The sequence below is a fragment of the Myotis daubentonii genome, chromosome 8 (genome assembly GCF_963259705.1).
Source record: "Myotis daubentonii chromosome 8, mMyoDau2.1, whole genome shotgun sequence".
Taxonomy (NCBI): Eukaryota; Metazoa; Chordata; class Mammalia; order Chiroptera; family Vespertilionidae; genus Myotis; species Myotis daubentonii.
In genome coordinates this window covers 33,631,470-33,651,424 of record NC_081847.1, presented here as the reverse complement: position 1 = coordinate 33,651,424, position 19,955 = coordinate 33,631,470, and the positions used below count along the sequence as shown (strand labels likewise).

Here is a 19,955-nt window from a genome sequence, read left to right as displayed (position 1 = left end):
AACCACCGTCTGAAGGTGAGAGCTTGTATCTTTTGACCTTCTTGCATTATCCCCCCTTACTTATCTCCCCTATGCAAATTTTCACTTGCCTAAGGCAGGAGGAACTTTGCTTAAATTTCATGGGTATTAGGGTCACCTCATAGCTAATAACAATGATGAACTTTCACAGGAAATGGAAGTAACTGAACCCTGCTCAGGTGGGGGTGGGGAGCAGGAGGGGAAGGAGATGGGACACTAGGTGCTGCTGTATCCTCAGGAGACAATTCGCAGGTTCAATCCAACCAGGAAGAAAGCTGCACAAAATGGTGTAATGGGTAACGGGGACACCGCTCTGCAAGGAGGCTCTAGTCAATAAATGGTTGGGGAAACTGGAAACATACGTGAAAAAAATAAAACCAGGCCACACTCTTCCACCATATACAAGAATAAACTCAAAGTGAATTAAATTATTAAATGAAAGACTCGAAACCATAAAACTGCTAGAAGAAAACACAGGCAGTAAAATCTCAGACATTCAGACATTTCTCATAGCAATATTTTTTTTTCTTTTTTCTTTGTAATCCTCATGTGAGGATATTTTTCCATTGATTTTTCAGAGAGAGTGGAAGAGAGAGGGAAACACAGTGAGAAATATCGATGTGAGAGAAACACATCGGTTGGTTGCCTCCTACACAGACCCTGACCAGAACCCGGGCTGGGGAGAAGCCTGCAACCAAGGTATGTGCCCTTGACCAGAACTGAACCCAGGGCCTTTCAGTCCACAGGCTGATGCTCTCTCCACTGAGCCAAACTGGCGAGGGCGCAATATTTTTTCTGATATACCTCCTCAGGCAAGGGAATCAAACGAAAAAATAAACAAATGGGACTACATCAAACTAAAAGGTTTTTGCACAGCAAAAGAAACCAACAAAATGAAAAGACAGCCCAGCCAGCTGTGGCTGAGCGCTGACCTATGAACCAGTCAGGGCATATGCCCAGGTTGGGGTTCAATCTCTAGTAGAGGACATGCAGGAGGCAGCCAATCAATGATTCTCTCTCATCATTGATGTTTTTCTCTCTCTCCTTCTCCCTTCCTCTCTGAAATCAATAAAAATCTATTTTTAGGAAATGGTCAAGCAAGACCTCCCTGAGAAAGGAAACTTGCACTAAGAGGGCATGATGACTCGGCTGCACTAGGACCTGGAGAACAGTCTTCAGAGCAGGGGACCAGCCACTGCAAAGGCTGAGCAGGAAAGGAGCTGGTTCGGCAGAGTAAGGAGGGCTCCTTGGACTAAGACAGTGGTCGACAAACTCATTAGTCAACAGAGCCAAATATCAACAGTACAACGACTGAAATTTCTTTTGAGAGCCAAATTTTTTTAAACTTAAACTATATAGGTAGGTACATTGTCATTAACTTAATTAGGGTACTCCTAAGGCTTAGGAAGAGCCACACTCAAGGGGCCAAAGAGCCGCATGTGGCTCACGACCATGGGACTAAGAAATAGGGGCAGGAGGAGAATGGTGAGATGAGGTGGGAGGCTGGCCAGCTCAGGTGGACAGGGAGCAAGGAATAGCAATAGGAGCAAAACAACGGCCTCCCATTCACACACTAACGGCCAAAATTATCGTCTCCAATTGTGAACTCTACAATAAAATAGACCACTGGAGATTTGGGGGGGGGTCGGGGGGGGGAAGCCATTCCCCAGGAGCCAGGCCTTAAAGTTGTTGACAGGTTAATTTTATTAGCCCTTTACTGCCACCTTCTGGTTATACGTGGTATGCCTACACCAAAGTCGACACACTTAACATGGGCATACACCCGACACTGTGTGACTCCGCTGCCCAGGACCAGACCAAAGCCCTCCTAGTTCCTACTGGTGTCCTAAACTAGATATAGGTCAAGGAACCTCACAAGGTACACAGAAATTGGCCTTAGAACAAGAAACTTACATTTACTCGATTAGCTGGCCCTGATGCCAGAATGGTTTTTCAAACATCCCCTACTAAAATTTAAAAATAACACCTGGGTCATGCCTGCCCACAACCTTTATTATGCTACATTTTCCACCTATGGGGCATTCTACACCTTTGCAAAATGCTCTGAAGACACCTGTTCTTGCCAGTAAAGGCAACAGCACGCCGATTTCCCCCTCCTCCTCCACATCCCCATACACCCGTTCTCACTCCTGCCGCCCTTCAATGCTCCAATAAAGGATGGTGGACAGACTAAGGACAGATAACCGGATGGGATCCTTTCATTATCTAGTGTCCCCCCACCCCCGCATGACCCCAACTATGCTGATTTGGAATCCTGATAATCCTAATTTGCCTAAGGCAGAAACTTTGCCAAAATTCCACGGATACAAGAGCCAACTCATAGCTAATAATGATGAACTTTCACAGGAGGTGGAGGTAACTATACCCAGCCTAGCAGACAATATGGTGTGGACCAGGGGTGGGCAAACTTTTTGACTCGAGGGCGACAATGGGTTCTTAAACTGGACCGGAGGGCCAGAACAAAAGCATGGATGGAGTGTTTGTGTGAACTAATATAAATTCAAAGTAAACATCCTATCTAATAAAAGAGAAACATGGTAATTGGCGTACGACCGCTACCCTTCCCATTGGCTAATCAGGGCAATATGCAAATTAACTGCCAGCCAAGATGGCGGCCGGCAGCCAGGCAGCTTGAAACTAACATGAGGCTTCCTTGCTTCAGTGACGGAGGACTCCAACGTTCCCCGCCTGCCACTGCAGGCCTCTGAGCTGCAACTCTAAGCAACTATGTAACAAATATAGAAGCTAAACAAAACTCCAGAAACCTGCTTTAGTCCACCGGGCTTCAGCAAGCAGGATCACAACATTGTAAGCAAAGGCCAGAAACCTACTTTCAGCAGCGGAAGCCTAAGAGCTGGAGCCAAGCCTCAAAGCTAAAGCTGGCCCAGAATTAAAAAAAGAAAAAAGAAAAAAAGGAGCGGTTGGGAGCTTCAGTCACCCCCAGCCTGAAAACAGCCTTCATCCCCTCACCCAGGCTGGCCAGGCACCCCAGTGGGGACCCCCACCCTGATCCAGGACACCCTTCAGGGCAAACCAGCCGGCACCCACCCGTGCACCAGGCCTCTACCCTATATAGTAAAAGGGTAATATGCCTCCCAGCACCGGGATCAGCGGAGCCGTGAGGCCTCCCGGCACCAGGATCAGCGTGACAGGGGGCAGCGCCCAAACCCCCTGATCGCCCTGCAGCTCTGTGTGTGACGGGGGTGGGGCCACAACCTCCCTATTCACCCTGCTGTGAGTGACAGGGGAAGGCACCCCAACCCCCTGATCAGCCCTGCTCTGTGCCTGATAGGGGGGAGCTCCCCAACCCCGATCGCCCTGCGGCTCTGTGTGTGACAGGGTGCGGCGCCCCAACCCCCCGCCACGGGCCCTGCTCTGTGTGTGACAGGGTAGAGCCATAACCTCCCCATCAGCCCTGCCCTGAGTGTGAGAGTGGCGGTGCCCCAACCCCCTGATGGGCCCTGCTCTGTGCGTGACAGGGGGCAGCGCCCCAACCCCCTGATTGGCCCTGCTCTGTGCGTGACAGGGTACAGAGCCCCAACCCCCCTGATGGGCCCTGCTCTGTGCGTGACAGGGGGTGGCACCGCAACCTCCCCATCGACCCTGCCTTGAGTGTGACAGGGGACGGTGCCCCAACCCCCCAGTCGGCCCTACCCTGAGCGTGACTGGGGGTGGCATCACAACCTCCCAATCACCCTGCTCTGTGCATGACAGGGGGCGGCGCCCCAACTCCCCAATCGGCCCTGCTCTGAGCCCGACCAGGGGCTGCACCTAGGGATTGGGCCTGCCCTCTGCCACCTGGGAGCAGGCCTAAGCCAGCAGGTCGTTATCTCCCAAGGGGTCCCAGACTGCGAGAGGGCACAGGCCGGGCTGAGGGACCCCCCCCCTCCCCCCGAGTGCACAAATTTTTGTGCACCGGGCCTCTAGTCATTACATAAAAGGGTACGGTCTTTTTTTTTTTTTTTTTTTAGTTTTATTCATTTCAAACGGGCCGTAGTTTGCCCACGGCTGGTGTGGACAGTGAATCATGGGAAGAGTAACTTAAAATGGACACACATGAGAAATATCCTCAAATGTATGTGGGCTGGTCCCTCCCTACCAAGTGCTGTCACCCACACCTACACTCCTGCTAACCCATGGGCAACTCCCTCCCCCCTACCCCCTTCCCACACACCTACAATGGTGGGATTCAGCCACAATGGCCATGACCACGAACTGTCACGGTATGGCCTTTTTGTCATGCTTAGCTTTATTGGGGCTTATTTGTCAACGAAGGCCCAGCAAATTCCCACGTGTATTAAACTCACCCTGACACTGGTCCTAACAGGACTGGACATAAATTGGGACGGAACCTGGGCTTCCACTGAACCAGGAAGGGGGCAGCCTGGAGCCACAGAGCCACGGAGATTCAGGCTTGGGTCAGTCTGGCATTTCTCAAGAAGTTTTGAGCCCCAGATGCAGCCAGCACAGCTGCCCTCATATTAAGACAAAGTCCATTCCCCCAGGCACTGGCAAAGAGCAAATGCAAATCCAGCTTTATTGGTAAAAGGAAGTGGTGGACTCGGCTGGAAATTACCACCTGGCCCAAGTGGTAGCCCCAAACCAAAAGGACGGAGGGAGGAAAGGAGAGGCAGACGAGGCGGGTACCAATGGGAATATGGTCTTGGAAGGAGACGACTCAGGCTCCAGGTGTGGGGAAGAGAGCAGGGAGGGGAGGGTGGCCATGGCCCTGCCATCTAGAAGGGTAGCAGCTCTTCCACGGGGATGTTGAGGGTGACATCCATGTCTGGGGTGCACCTGGTAAGGAAGAGCAACGAGAGGTGTGAGAGGCCAAGTTGGGGTGCCAGGGTTGTAGGTGGGGAAGCTTGTCCCCAGGGGAGCCCTGCTCTCAAGAACACTGGTACTTATTTGGGGACGCCCCATCTGTAGCCTCGCTGCCCAGACACACAAACACTCAAAAATGGAAAAGGAATGGGTCCGACAGGACTGGTGTTCCCCTACAGAGGTCTAAGGTCAAGAGGGAGCAGGAGCTCAGCTCTAAGACGCTGGGGCCCCTCAGGCGAGCGCTCTCTTTGAAGTCAGATGACTCCTTTGGGAACCTGGCTCTGTGTCACCTGTGTCTCCTACTTGCCCTCTCAGACCCTCGGTCCTCCTGTCAGCGCCTATGTAACAAGCACTCACCACGTGACAGACACCAGGTGGGCCTCAGTTTCCTCGATCAAAGGGGGGTAATGCCCTAACCGGTTTGGGTCAGTGGATAGAGCGTCAGCCTATGGACTCAAGGGTCCCAGGTTCAATTCCGGTCAAGGGCATGTACCTTGGTTGCAGGCACATCCCCAGTGGGGAGTGTGCAGGAGGCAGCTGATCAATGTTTCTCTCTCATCGATGTTTCTAACTCTCTATCCCTCTCCCTTCCTCTCTGTAAAAAAATCAATAAAATATATTAAAATAAAATAAACTAGTCCATTCATTCATCTTTCACCAATATTTTTTTTTTAAAGAAAAGGGGGAGGGGTAGTAATTCCGACCTCAGTCGCTGGTAGGAACAAATGAGACCAGGCTGGCATGCCATAAATGCTCGTAAGGGACAGGCATTATTGTTCCCATACAGTAGCAAGAGGCAGGGAAGACGCCCAGGAAGTAGCGGAACGATCACATACTTGGGTCTGCGAAGCAGAACGTCTGCAAACGCGATCTCTCGGGGTTCCTGGGTCTGGACTCGGAGCCGTTCCACCTCGGCCCTCAAATTGGGTATTTCCTCCTCAAACTCGTTGACAAACTGAGAGAGGGACAGCGGGGGAAACTGAGAATCCACACGACCCCAACCAAAGGTAGGGAAGGGCAAAATGGGCGAGGAGTAGGGACTGCGGGGACCCCGGAGCGGGGCTTCTCTGGCAGGGCGGGGCGGCTCACAGATCAGTGACAATGCTTGATGGCCCTGAGAAAGTGAGGGGACCCTGGAGAGCGCAGACAGGCTGCAGAGCAGAGGGCAGTGCTTGGTGATGAGGATTAATGCGGGCTGATGGGGATGGTGAAGGTAACTGATGAAGGGAATGAAAATTAACACAAAAGGGTGGTGATGGTGGCGTTATGAGAGGTGGTCAATGACAAGAATTAAGGGGTGAAGATCGGGGGTGGCTGGTGACAGTAAAATGTGGTTGAGTAGGCAATGCTTGGTGATGCTGCTAATGGGTCATGCCCAGCGATGTTGGTCTCTGAGGCAAGGCCTAAGCCGCCACAAATCCCCTTCTCAGGTGGGGAGCAAGTGACAATGATGGCACTGCAAGGAGAGAGGCCAACATCGGAGTCCAAGACTCCTGAGCACCAGGTCAGGACAAGCTTGTCTCCCGCAGGTGCCGGGGACTTCCCACCCCTCTGCTCCCTCGGGGGGCCGGGGGGGTGGGACCATCGCCGCCCTGGCCACTCACCTTTCTGTACTTGTCCGTGTACTTCACCATGCTCTGGCTTTCCCGGGTCTTATGCAGAAGAACGCCCTGAATGGGATGCTGGATTTTCTGTGAAGGAAGGAGAGTCTGGCCCCACATGCCTCTTCCTGGGAAGCAGTGCATGCAGGGGGCCTGGAGGCCGAGGATGGGAAGGCAAGCAGGGTTGGGTGCCGGCGCTGGCTACTCACCACCACCAGAGAGCCCAGCAGCGTTTTTCTCTTCATCTGAATCTGATCAGACAAAGACCCCAGGACCATTTTGCATATCTTACTGAAGTCATCCAACTCATCCTGGGGGGCAGCAGGAACATGTTGGCCACCGGCCCTGCCTCCCCCCGGGGCCAACAGGGCAAAGCCAGGGGCTCACCTACCTGCTGGTTGTCCTTCACCTGCTCCAGCTGGTGCAGCAGGTTGGCAATCTGGACCAACTTGACGGGATACTCATGGTCCATGTAAGTGCTCAGGAAGTTCACTTCCTCCTCGGTCTTCTTGATCTTGTCATTCAGCTGCTCCACCTGCTGCTTCAGGTCTGGAGAAGTCAGGGGGAGCAGGAGGCAGGATCCTCCCTCAAGGACCCCTCCCAGGGTTCCAGGAGGCAAAGCTCTCCTTAGCCAGTGGATTGGGTTCTGGGCTGATGCGAGCTCACACGAGGCTGGGAGGTGGTGACTCTCAGCTAAAGCGCCAGAGAGTCTTCCACCCACTGAAGAAGCAACACGGGGTGGGAAAGGGAAACTAAACTGGTGCACGATCCCGAGACTAGTCCCAGCTCTGTCGACAACTTGCTATGTGACCCTCACCAAGACCTCCCTCCCTGGACTTCAGCCTCCTCATTCTCACACCTGCAACACAAGCCCCGGGAGATGGGGCAACACTGGCTCCCGAGACGCAGCCACAGTAGGATTAAGACAAAGTCTGTCCTGCCGTCCTCCTTGGCGGGGACCCCCACTAGCTGACGCTTTCTGACTCGCCACACCGTCCCTCTGCTCAGAAGGCTTCTAGTCTGCTCAGGGGAATGAAGCCACAGGCTCAGCAGGAGAGAGAGCGGGAGACCTGGGACCTGGCCCGGGCCCCAACTCCCACAGCGAACTTGGCAGGAAACAGAGGCAGGCTTGGGCTGGATCTTGGCCGCTAGCTGTATAACCTTTGGCAGGCTGCTTCAGTTCTCTTAGCCTCCATTTCCTCATCTGTAAAATGGGAGACTATTCCCTCCCTCACAGATAGTTGCAATGACTGAGAGTGCGCTCATAAAAATGAAGACACATGGGACCTGGACCTGCTGAACACTCCATAAGCAAGCTGTTAGCTCCGAATGTTAACAATTCCATCTGCCTAAGCAGGGAGAAGATGGGCCTGCTGGTTCCAGAACAGTAGGTACAAGGTGAGGGCCCTGCAGCTGACCCCCCCAGCGGGCCAGGGGAGGATCGAGGAGTTTGCCTCGTGGATTCTTACAGCTCATCTTGGATTCCTCCTTCTCCTTCCACTCCTGCAGCTCACGGGTCATCTGCTGCAGCTTCTTCTTGTTGGAGTACCCCAAGCTGTTGATGATGGTCTGTGGGAGTGGTGGGGTGAGCTCGCCTCCCCCCCCTCCCCAAGAGCATGGCCTCTCAGGGAATTCAGCACTGCCGCCGAGGAGTCCTCAAACCCAGTCCCACTCCCAGGCCCGGAACCTTTCCAAGGCCAGAAAGCAGTCACCTACTACCCTCACCGCTCCCAACGTTCCCCTTTCCTACCACCCAATCAGCCAATGGCCCTACCACACACCCAGGCACACGGCCCAAACCCAGGCAGCGGCCTCTACTCCCCTCTCTCACTCAACATGTCACCAAGTGGCATGGCTGTTATGCCCCAAACACACTCGCAGCCATGCCCTTCTCTCCAGCCCTGCTGGCACTATCTTACTCAGGTTTCCTCCATCTCCTGTCTGGATCTGACAACAGCTACCCCTAACTGGTCCTCCCCTGAGTGATGCTCCACACAGCAGTCAGAAGGACCTTTCTTTAAAAAGCAGTGGCCTTGTCCCTCTCCTATTTAGAACTTCCCAACGGCGCCCCTCTGCCCTGTAAACAAGGTCCAAACCCCTTACCGTGTCTGGCAAAGCCTCCTCCCCCGGCCTGGCCACCTCCTCCCTCCCTGACCCCTTCCCCAGGTCTCACTGTCCGGCCGCACTAAGCGACATGTGGCTCCTTGAGTTGGCTATGCTTCTCTCACCCCAGGCCTTTTATGCCCATTTTCTCTGCCTGGGACACGTTTCCGCTCTCTACAGTTAACACCTATGACTGCATGTTTCAACCCAAGCACCACTTCCTCCAGGAAGCCTTCCCGCTCCTCCCATGTCCGGGTTAGAGAGATCCTCTAAGCTCGGAGTCCCTCAGCCCCATCAGTACCCACAGAGAGCCTTCTAACTGCCTGGGGCTCCACTAGAATGAGAGCTTGAGATCACTGTTTCCCAAGTACTCAGGGGAATGTATTAATTAATGTGAAAAATTTATTAATTAACCCATGACATAGGAGAGGGACAATGACTTTAGGTCCGGAGAAGATTCTACTAAGTTTGCTCGGGCCGAGTAACTGCGTATTCCTTGGTCTCTGTTATAGATTGAATTGTGTGTTCCCACCCCACCCCAAATTCATATAGTGAAGCCCTAACCCCTAATGTGACTGTATTTGGAGATAAGGCCTTTAGGAAAGTCATTAAGGATAAATGGACAAAAGGGTGGGGGCCTAGTCCAATAGGACTAGTGTCCTTATAAGAAGAGGAAAAGACGCCAGAGAGCTCTCACGCTCCATGTGAGCACAGAGGAAAGGCCATGTGAGAACCAGCAGGACAGCCGTCCACACCCCCAGCAGAGACTTCACCAGACATCAGCCTCACTGGCTTCTTGAGCCTACACTTCCAGCCTCTAGAACAGCGGTTCCCAACCTGTGGGTCGCGACCCCTTTGGCGGTTGAACGACCCTTTCACAGGGGTCGCCTAACACCATCCTGCATATCCGATATTTACATGACGATTCATAACAGTAGCAACATTAGTTATGAAGTGGCAACGAAAATAATTTTACGGTTGGGTCACAACGTGAGGAACTGTATGTAAAGGGCCAGAAGGTTGAGAACCACTGGGCTAGAACTATGAGAAAACACATTTTGGCTGTTTAAGCCACCTGGTCTGTGGTATTTTGTTACAGCAGCCTGAGCAGACCAACCGAGTTCACAAGACTCAATTTTCTCTTCATCTCACAGGCTCAGGTGAGCTCATTCCCTCTTCACCCCGGGCAGAGGGCAGTCAGAGGGGAGGATCACTTCTCCATTAAACCATTTTTCCCGACTCTTCTTCATCCTGAATTCCTGGGTCTCCTGTGAACTTTCAGCCTCTCACCACAGCTCACCCAGCCTCTCCAAGGAGGCTGAGGACATTCCCTGGGCTCTCTGCAAAGTCACTCACTCCTAACCCATGGACCGGAAGTGCCACCACTGGATGAGAGTGGTGTCACAGCTGGTGGAAGGAACACGGACCCTGCTAGCTGGGTGACCTTAAACTGACCTTGACCAAGTCACCTAGCCTATGTTTCTGTTTCTTCATACGTAAAATAAAGATAATAATAATGATTCCCAGCCCACAGGGTTGTTGTAAGGCTGCTTGAGAATAGACAAAGCGCTTAGTATTGCACTGTGTAAGTATTTGCTGCTGGTGATGACAGCAGCTACCTTCTCTTGCACATCTACTGGGTGTGTACCAAGTACACCACAACCACCCCTTGGAATGGGTGCTATTGAGCCATTTTACACCACTCAGAGGTTAACTCAAAGTCTCGCAGCTAATAAGTACTGACGTGAGGACGAGCCCCCCAGTCCAGGTCTGATTCCGAAGCCCTGGTAGGTGGGGCCAAGTGTGTAAGAGATGGATATTCCAGACGGAAGCAGCAGCTGTGCAATCGGCCAGGAGACCAGGAGAGGGCGCCAAAGCGCTCAGGAGGGCGGCATGGTGGGCGGGACCGAGGCGCAGAGGGCAGAGGCGGGGCTGCAGGGCCGAGGTGGAGCCTCACCCCAAAGATGTCCTGCTGCTGCAGCATCCCGCGTGTTTTCAGGGCGGAGCTGTCTTCCATGTCCTTGATGGTCGTGATCAGGTCTTGATTGAGCTTGGTGAGAAAGCCCTCCTGCTTGCAGAGCTCCTGGAGTGCGGCTCGCCGGCTCCTGAGCAACGCCTGTGCGCGGAGGGAAGAGGATGTGAGGTGGTGCCGCGCAGGGCGCAGCGGCCTGCGCATCCCGGAGCCCAGGGACCAATTCCCTCCGGCCGCACGCTCGCCCCCTAGTGGCCGCGACTGGTAAATGCAACCCATGCTGGGAGGCGGCTCCCCATTGTCAGTGGGTCACAGCACCGCCAACTATTTCATCCATTCTGAAATGCCCATTTTCCCATAATTTTACTTCTCTAAAGTGGCGATGCATCTTACAGTTGATGCCTGTCTCAATCTAATTGATATTTTATTAGTGAATAAATAAAATAAAGGTGCGACTTATTATCAATAGCTGCCTAAAATCAATGAAATAATGCCCCAGGTAGGTAAAGAGGTGCAGGGGTAATGGGCCATGTCTGGAGAAGCAGGGAGGCAGAGTGGATGATGATCGCTAACATTTTTCACCAGGCAGCTGAATTGAGTAATCTCTCATTTCATACAATGTCCCTGGGGAAACAGTGAGGGTCTAGGGCAGTGGTTCTCAACCTTCCTGATGCCGCGACCCTTTAATACAGTTACTCATGTTGTGGTGACCCCCAACCATAAAATTATTTTCCTTGCTACTTCATAACTGTAATTTTGCTACTGTATGAATCGTAATGTAAATATCTGATATGCAGGATGTATTTTCAGGGGTCGCGAACCCTTACTAAGGGCTTAAGTCACCCCCAGCAAGTACAATAATCTACAATAATAACAGCAGTAACAATTGTTGAAGACCTACTATGGGGTTGCACAGTGTGCCTCATTTGGTACATGGCACATGGTATCAGTTCATCCTCTAACAGCCCTAAGTTTACAACTCTATTTTATTGATAGGTGTAAGCTCAGACAGGTTAAGTGACTTGCCCAAAGTCACACAGCCAGGACGTGGAGTCACCAGAACTGGAAAGGCAGACTTCTGACTATGCCTGTCTTTTCACTGCACTAAGACAAGGAACTGAATGGGCTTAAAGCTGCAAGGCAAGGCATGGCTGAACCTCAAAGTGATGAAGACCTGTATGTTAGGCCAGGACACACCTTGCTTCAAATCCCAGCTCTGGCCCTAGCCAGTGTTTCTCAGTGGTTAGAGTAACAGCCCACACACCGAGGGTCTTGGGTTCAATTCCTGGTCAAGGGCACATACTTGGATTGCAGATTCTATTCCAGGCCCCCCAGTCAGGGCTCCTGCAGGAGGCAACCAAGCAATGTGACTCTCACATCAATGTTTTTCTCTCTCCCTTCCCTTCACTCTCTCTAAAAATCAATGGAAAATATCCTCAAGTGAGGATTAACAACAAAAATCCCACTCTGGCACTTACCACCTAAGGAAAACTGGGCAAATTAGACTCCCAGAGCCCCCCTATACATCAGCGAGATCATATTCACAATCAAGCCACTTAGTAGCAAGTCTCACACACTCAGAGCTGATGCTGTTCTCACTGGCTCTCACCCTCCCGCTCTGCCATACCTATGTGCCCTCTTCTTCATTCCTTCTCTTTTTCCTTATTTTTCTGTCCTTTGCTAGAACCCCCCTCCCTTACCTATCCTCAGCTTTCATATTCCTCAGATAATAATAAAGTAATAGGGCAGCCCTAACCGGTTTGGCTCAGTGAATAGAGCATCAGCCTGTGGACTGAAAGGTCCCATATTTGATTCCTGTCAAGGGCATGTACCTTAGTTGCAGGCACATCCCCAGTAGGGAGTGTGCAGGAGGCAGCTGATCGATGATGTTTCTCTCTCATCGATGTTTCTAACTCTCTATCCCTCTCCCCCTCCCTTACTCTCTGGGGGAAAAAATCAATGAAATATATATATTTTTAAAAATAGTAATAGGCCCTGACCGGTTTGGCTCAGTGGATGGAGCGTTGGCCTGCGGACTGAAGGGTCCCAGGTTCAATTCCGGTCAAGGTTGCGGGCACATCCCTGGTGGGGGGTGTGCAGGAGGCAGCTGATCGATGTTTCTCTCTCATCGATGTGTCTAACTCTCTATCCCTCTCCCTTCCTCTCTGTAAAAAAATCAATAAAAATATTTTTTAATAAAATTTTAAAAAAAGAGTAATAGGGCAAACCTATGTACGTATTATGTGCCCAACACTGTGTTAAGCACGTTATACACACTATCTCAGTGGCACTATTATTCGTCCCACTTTACAGAAGCAGAAACAGAGTGAGAGGGTCGGTAAGTTATCCAAGGTCACACACAGCAGAGCTGTTGTCCTTGAAGTCTGGCTCCTGACCACTCCACAATCTTTTTGTTGTTCTTACTCCTCATCCGAGGGGTTCTTCCACTGATTTTCAGAGTGGAAGGAAGGGATAGAGAGACAGAGAAAGAAGAGGGCACATTGATGTGAGAGAGACACATCGATTGGGTGCCTCCCGCACATGCCACGACCAGAGCCGGGGATGATCCTGCAACCTCACTATGTGCCCTTAACCGGGACTCAAACCCAGGCACCGATGCGCTAACCATTGAGAACACCAGCCAGGGCCCACTCCACTATCTTGCCTCCACATCTCCACACCAAAATACCCAAAGATGGCCCACAGGGACCAGAGCATCTGGTCTCTGTCCACTAAGCCAGCATCACTGGGGTTGGCACCAGGAATCTTACTTTTAACACACCCCACTTCAGGCCAACGCTCTATCTACTGAGCCAAACCGGCTAGGGCTCCCCGTGATTTAGATACACTACAGACCTCTGCCCTAGAAATGGATTTTCTCTGACCAATGGATCTAGAGGAGAAACCCTTCTTCGCTTCCTTCCTGACCCTTACTCCAATCTGTAATTACTAATTATAGTTTATAATTATGTCTCCCCTTTTCCAATGTATTTTTGTCCTAGGACTTATCACCAATCAGCATAACAGATATTTTTCTTATTACCTTGTTTCCTGTGTCCCCCACTAAAATGTCACAGCCAGCCCTAGTGTTTGGCTCAGAGGACAGAGCGTCAGCCTGCGGTCTGAAGGGTTCCCGGGTTCGATTCCAGTCAAGGGCACATGCCCGGGTTGAGGGCTCAATCCCAGTGTGGGGTGTGCAGGAGGCAGCCGGTCAATGATTCTTTCTCATCACTGATGTTTCTCTCTCTCTCCCTTCCTCTCTGAAATCAATAAAAGTATATTTAAAAAAATAAAAATAAATAACATAAAATGTGACAGCCAGCACATGGGACATTACCAAGAGCTCCAGAAGTATGGGTTGAATACACTGATGGGGACCTATTCCCTGGGCTTTTAACATTCATTTGTCACCCTGGCCAGTTTTGTTCAGTGGTTAGAGCGTTGGCCCACAGACTGAAGGGTTTTGGGTTCGATTCAGGTCAAGGGCACATGCCTCTGTTGCAGGCTCAATCCTCCACCCGGTCTGGGCAAGTACAAAAGGTAACTAATCGATGTGTCTCTCTCACATTGATGTTTCCTCTCTCTGTGTCTCTACCTCTCCCTTCCACTCTCTCTAAAAATCAATGGAAAAGATATTCTCAGGTGAGGATTAACCACAACTAGAAAATAAGCAAAATCCACTTACTGTTTCTCCCCACTAAAGTGCAGGCCCCATAACAGCACTAATTCTTAGTGCCACGCTCATGGCTGGGTCCCCAGCACCAGCCATGGTGCCTAGCACACAGTAGGCACTTTCTCAAGCACTGTGGATTGAATATGTAATTGTCCTGAGGCTAAGAGGCAGAGTAGGATCCTACTCCATCTCCAAGAACAAACCAATGGGTAGTCTGTGCTCCCTTCCTGTCTCCCCTTGTCTCCCCAAGTCCCTGTGCCCTTAACCGGGAATCAAACCCATGCACCGATACTCTAACCACTATCTTGCCTCCACATCTCCACACCAAAATACCCAAGGATGCAGCCGCGCCCCAAGGACTCCTGTGAAAATCTGTCAGATCACTTCCCTGCTCTACTCATAAGCCTCCTGGGTCTTCCTGTCTTACTCAGAGTCAAAACACAAGGTGCAATCATGGACTACAGGGCCGTGTACAAGCTTTCCCCCTTGTCCTCGCATCCCAACATCTTTCCCCCTCATCAACTGCTCCAGCCACACTGACCTCACACCAACCTCAGAGCCTCTGCACTGAGGTTCCTCTACTTGAAACCTTCCTCCCTCAGATATTACCACCTTAGCAGCCTTCCCTGACCACCCCATCTAAAACAGTCACAGTCACTCCCTCCTCTGTGCCTCTCTAGCCCTCTAACCTTATCTTTGGCCCTTCAGTCTGTGAGCCAACGCTCTAACCACTGAACAGTTAGCATCACCACACATCTATATAAACAAAAACCTAATATGCAAAGTGTCCCCTTGGGAGTTTGACCGATAGGGAGTCTGATCGCTCACTATGACTTGCGCTGACCACCCGAGGGCGGTGCATAACGAAGGGAGGCCATGGCCGGCAGCCAGCAACTGGGGAAGGGAGGCCACGGCTGGCAGCTACTAGGGACCCTACCCGTGCACCAATTTCATGCACTGGGCCTCTAGTATTATATATTTGTGTTGTTTACTGTCTGTCTCCCCCAGTAGAATGTGAGCTACCTAATGTCAGAGGCCACATCACGGGTGAATCCCCACACTTAGAACAGGGCTTGGCACATGGGTGTTCCATAAATATTTGTTGACTAAGTAAACAAATGAATGACTACAAGAGACAGGATCAGAAATTGGTAGCACAGGTTTTAGAGCCAAATTGTCCAAGTTCACGTTTTTTATCAAACAAAAATACATGAACACTTCTAAAGTCAGGATAAAAATAACATCGGAAATATGAGTTTCTCCTTTAAGAATGCTGGGCGGCCTCTAAATCATTTTGCAAAACTGAAGGTTAAAGGGGTAAAAAGGTCTCAAAGCAAATACATTTTCCCCTATTTCTTTGTACAGCAGTCATTGCTCGCTGAGCTATTAAACACTTTCCTGGAGAAGTTACGAATTCTTCTACAGTATTCGGTAGTACTTACAGTATTTAGTATTTTACTTCTTGCTGTAGACATGAAAGCCCCCTCCTTCTTTTAGTCATTTCAAATATTTTAGAACATTGTCCCAAACCATGTAAAACAATGGACGATAAGAAAATTAATTATCCAAAATTGTGTCAGCTGATGTAGAAAAATTAATCGTAAGCTTCTAAGCCTTGTTTCAAAATGCAGGGTATTCCATGAAAGGAATTTACTGGGAATGTTTAAATGAATAAGCCACATTCCTAATGCCCGGAAATGAAAAGGGGCTCTGGCGGTTTCCACAAGTGGCTGGCGCAGGTCTGCTACCGCCATCCCCATGGCCCTGCCCGGGGGCCCCAGCACCTTGGGAGGGTGCTCCAAATACCCTCATCAGCCGGAGCTTCATCTTCCCAGAGTCCAACTTCCCTCTGCACAGGTCTTGTGGATTCCCCAGCTGGCATGTCATCAACGTGGGAGACTTGGAATGCCCTAGGGCATGGTACAGGGCAGAGAGAGTTGGGGGTATAAGCAGGCCTGGGTCAGGTCCCAAGGAATGCACCATCCATGAGAGATGGTCCAAGCCCCAGCCCGAGCCACGAACAGCTTTACAATGTGTGACAGTGAGACAAAGGATGAAACTCATATCCCTCAGTAAAGCCCAGGCAACTTCCACATACCCAGTGACCGTCGGTACAAACCGAGGGGGGAGAGAGGAACAGGAACCAGCCACGTGCCCCCAATCTCTCCCACCAACCCGGCCAAAGGCAAGCTCAAACAGGGCAAGGGTCAAGAGCAAGAACTAATGAGCCAGGCCGCCTGGGTTTGAACCCCACTCTGCCTTGGATCAGCTGTGTGACCTTGGGCATGAATCAGGATCCCTCTGTCCCTCAGTTGCCCCGTCTGCAAAATAGAAATCATCACCATGCCTACCTGATAGGGTTGTCATGGAGATTAAATAAGAAGTTACTGCATTTTGAAGTGTTTGGAAGAGCACCTAACACGCACTGAGGACTGAATACACATCATTAACTGTCACTGTGATAATGACCGGAGCACTGGGATCAGGACCACGCCATCAGCACGGAAGCTACACAGAACTCCAACTGGCTGTCTCTGAAATACCTGTAAAAGCTGTGTGGTCCTGCCAGAAAAGGAAGATGGGAGAGTAATTCTGACCAAAATAGGGCATGTGGAGGGCATGTCCTCAGAGTCATGGGTCCTCTCGGCAAGTCCTGCACGCAGGGCATGAGACAGGTCACCGGAACGCTGCAGCCCTACCAGAGCCCCTGCCTCCGTGCAACACAGTTCACTTCAGAAAAATACTCCTCCTTTAATGAATCAATACCTCAGCCCTGGGAAAGTTTAATATTAAGTATTAAAGTAATGAAGTTAAAATAATGTTGTGTGAACGTTAGGAATTATCTGTACAGTACCCCTACCCCCCCGCCGCCATCCACGGTTTAACTTTCTGTAGTTTCAGTTACCCACAGTCAACAGGGGTCCAAAAGTATATAATGGAAAATTCCAGAAATAAACTCATAAGTGTTACAGTGCCCACTGTTCTGAGAAGCGTGATGAAACCTCACGACGCCATCCAGACCATCCCTCCCAGGGCGTGAAGCGTCCTTCTGTCCAGCATCTCCACACTGTACATGCCCCCTGCACGTTAGTCGCTTAGCAGCCATCTGGGCTACCAGGTCCACTGTGGGTGTCACTGTGGGTGTTCAAGTCATCCTCACCTTACTTCACAATGCCCCCAAAGCACTAGAAGTGATGCTGCCGATTGAGATGTGCCAAAGAGAAGCCATGTAGTGCTTCCTTTAGGTGGAAAGATGAAAATTCTCATCAAGGAAAGAAAGAAAAATCGTACGCTGAGGCTGCTAAGGTCTATAACAACGAATCTTCTATCCATGAAATTGTGAAGAAGAAAAAATAAATCTGTGCTAGTTTTGCTGTCGCACCTCAGACTGCACAAGGTACAGCCACTGTGCATGGTAACCGCTTAGTCAAGATGGAAAAGGCATTAAATTGGGGGTGGAAGACATGACATCATCGTGGCTCAATGACCCTCCTCCTGACACACCATCACGTCAGTAGTAGCCAAATGCTACCTCAAAAAGCCTACTTCACTCACCTCACTGCACCTCGTCACGTAGCATTGTATCATCTCACATTATCACAAGAAGGGTCAATAGTTTGAGAGAGACCACAGGCACATAACTTTTAATACAGTATATTGTTTGATTGTTCTCCTTTCTTTTCTTTTTTCACAGCGTAGTCATTCTCTGCGTTTTTCAGGAAAATCACCCAATCCGGTTTCCAGGTCCCTCAGGGGCTAATCCTTGGCGAAGTAAGGACCAGCTGAATGTGTACACTTAGGATTAGACATATGTACCTAATCTTAGGGCAAATCATGACCCAAAGGTCATAATTACAGGGAATGATATTTTGGTCGCAATAAAACAAAGATCCTTCTAATCACAGGGCTGTCTATTCCCAGAATGGGCTGCGCACATGAGGGCAGGCACTGGTGGGTGGCAGGCTCCCATCCCTGCAGCAGTTCCCATGCAGGTCAGGTGTCCACCTGTCGGGGACGGGGTGGACAGGGGTCACCTTGGCCTCTGACTCTGCTTCCAACTCCTCCAGATTTTAGGGGTTCTTTTTTTTTGCATTTTCCTACAAACTTTTTGCTATGCATTGACATAGTAAATATAACGTAAGTAAATAAATATGGGGTTAAAAAACAATTAGGCTCACCCAGCCAGCATGGCTCAGTGGTTGGGCATCAACCTATGAACCAGGAAGTCATGGTTCAATTGCCGGTCAGGGCACATGCCCGGGTTGTGGGCTCGATCCCCAGTGTGGGGCGTGCAAGAGGCAGCGGATCATGATTCTCTCTCATCATTGATGTTTCCATCTTTCTCTCCCTCTCCCTTCCTCTCTGAATAAAAATAAAATAAAAATCAATACAAATATATATTAAAAAATAATAATTAGGCTCTTTCCATTCAAGACCATATTGTGTTTTGTCCCTTATTATTACCTATCATGGGAATGGCCACATGCGTAGCTGTGTTGCGACACAGTCTAGCTTGCTACATACTCTGGCACTGGTAGTTGCTTGTCATGATAATACCCAGCCAGGCAGCTGCCTCTCACCATAGTAGCTGCTGGTCACTGACTTTTCTACTTTATTAGTAGTAATTATTGTTTTGTTTTAAATATATTTTTATTGATTTCAGAGAAGAAAGGAGAGGAAAAGATAGAAACATAAATGATAATGCCCTAGCTCATGTGGCTCAGTGAATAGAGCGTCAGCCCGCAGACAGAAAGGTCCCAGGTTCGATTCTGACCAAGGGCACATGCCTGGGTTGCAGGCTCAACACCCTCCCCCCCCAAGTAGGGGACATGCAGGAGGCAGCCAATCAATAATTCTCTCTATCATTGATGTTTCTATCTCTCTCTCTCTCTCTCTCTCTCCCTTCCTCTCTGAAATCAATAAAAAATATATGTATATATAAAAAAAACATAAGATTACCCATATTTAGAAGTTTATTTTATTAGATGTACAAAAATTGTTTAAATACCCAATGGTTTTTGTTAATCAGATAAGTGAACTATTTAGAAATGAAAATAAATATACTAAATTTTTAAATGGGGCTTAAAGGACATAGGGGAATTTAATTAACCAAGTTCCAAAATCCCTCTTATAAGTATTTATAAAAATAATAAGATTTGTAAATTGAACTTGAGTGCTTAGAAAGATCTGTAGCTTTAATAATGGGTATTTCTTTTCATTAATGGTAGCAGCCCTGATTTATCTTTTCTTTTTAATTAAACTTTTTTTTTAATCCTCACCCAAGGATATTTTTCCATTGATTTTTAGAGAGTGTGGAAGAGAGAGGGAAAGACAGAGAGAAATATCCAAGTGAGAGAAACACATTGATTGGTTGCCTCCTGCACACACCCTGACCAGGGCCCCGGCAGGGGAGAAACCTGCAACCAAGGGATGTGCCCTTGACCAATATCGAACCTGGGACCCTTTGGTCCGCAGTCTGACGTTCTATCCACTGAGCATAACCAACTAGGGCTTAATTAAACTTTTTATTTTGAGATAAGTTCAGGTTACATGCAGTTTTAAGAATACAGAGAAATCCTATGTACCCTTAACTCAGTTTCTCACAATGGTAGCATCTTGCAAAACTAAGTACAATGTCACAACCAGGATATTAACATTAAGAAGGGCAAGATTAAACAGAGAAAAAGAAAAAAAAAAAGAAGAAGAAGGGCAAGATAGCCCAGCCAGCGTGGCTCAGTGGTTG

The 19,955-nt window shown here is 49.7% G+C and overlaps 1 protein-coding gene across 2 annotated transcripts in view; it reads right to left on the bottom strand.

Moving 5' to 3' along the window:
* Positions 1 to 4,545: 4,545 nt before the first annotated feature.
* Positions 4,546 to 19,955, bottom strand: part of C8H20orf96 (chromosome 8 C20orf96 homolog) — a 28,080-nt gene continuing 12,670 nt past the window's right edge. For both annotated transcript variants that reach the window (XM_059705822.1, XM_059705823.1), the window contains 8 exons: positions 16,019 to 16,122; positions 10,525 to 10,683; positions 7,934 to 8,033; positions 6,856 to 7,013; positions 6,674 to 6,775; positions 6,468 to 6,554; positions 5,700 to 5,818; positions 4,546 to 4,836 (listed from right to left, as the gene is read on the bottom strand). In XM_059705822.1, the coding sequence (XP_059561805.1) occupies positions 4,776 to 4,836; positions 5,700 to 5,818; positions 6,468 to 6,554; positions 6,674 to 6,775; positions 6,856 to 7,013; positions 7,934 to 8,033; positions 10,525 to 10,683; positions 16,019 to 16,122 (890 nt within the window). In that variant the 3' untranslated portion in view covers positions 4,546 to 4,775. The remainder of the gene's footprint in view (positions 4,837 to 5,699; positions 5,819 to 6,467; positions 6,555 to 6,673; positions 6,776 to 6,855; positions 7,014 to 7,933; positions 8,034 to 10,524; positions 10,684 to 16,018; positions 16,123 to 19,955) is intronic.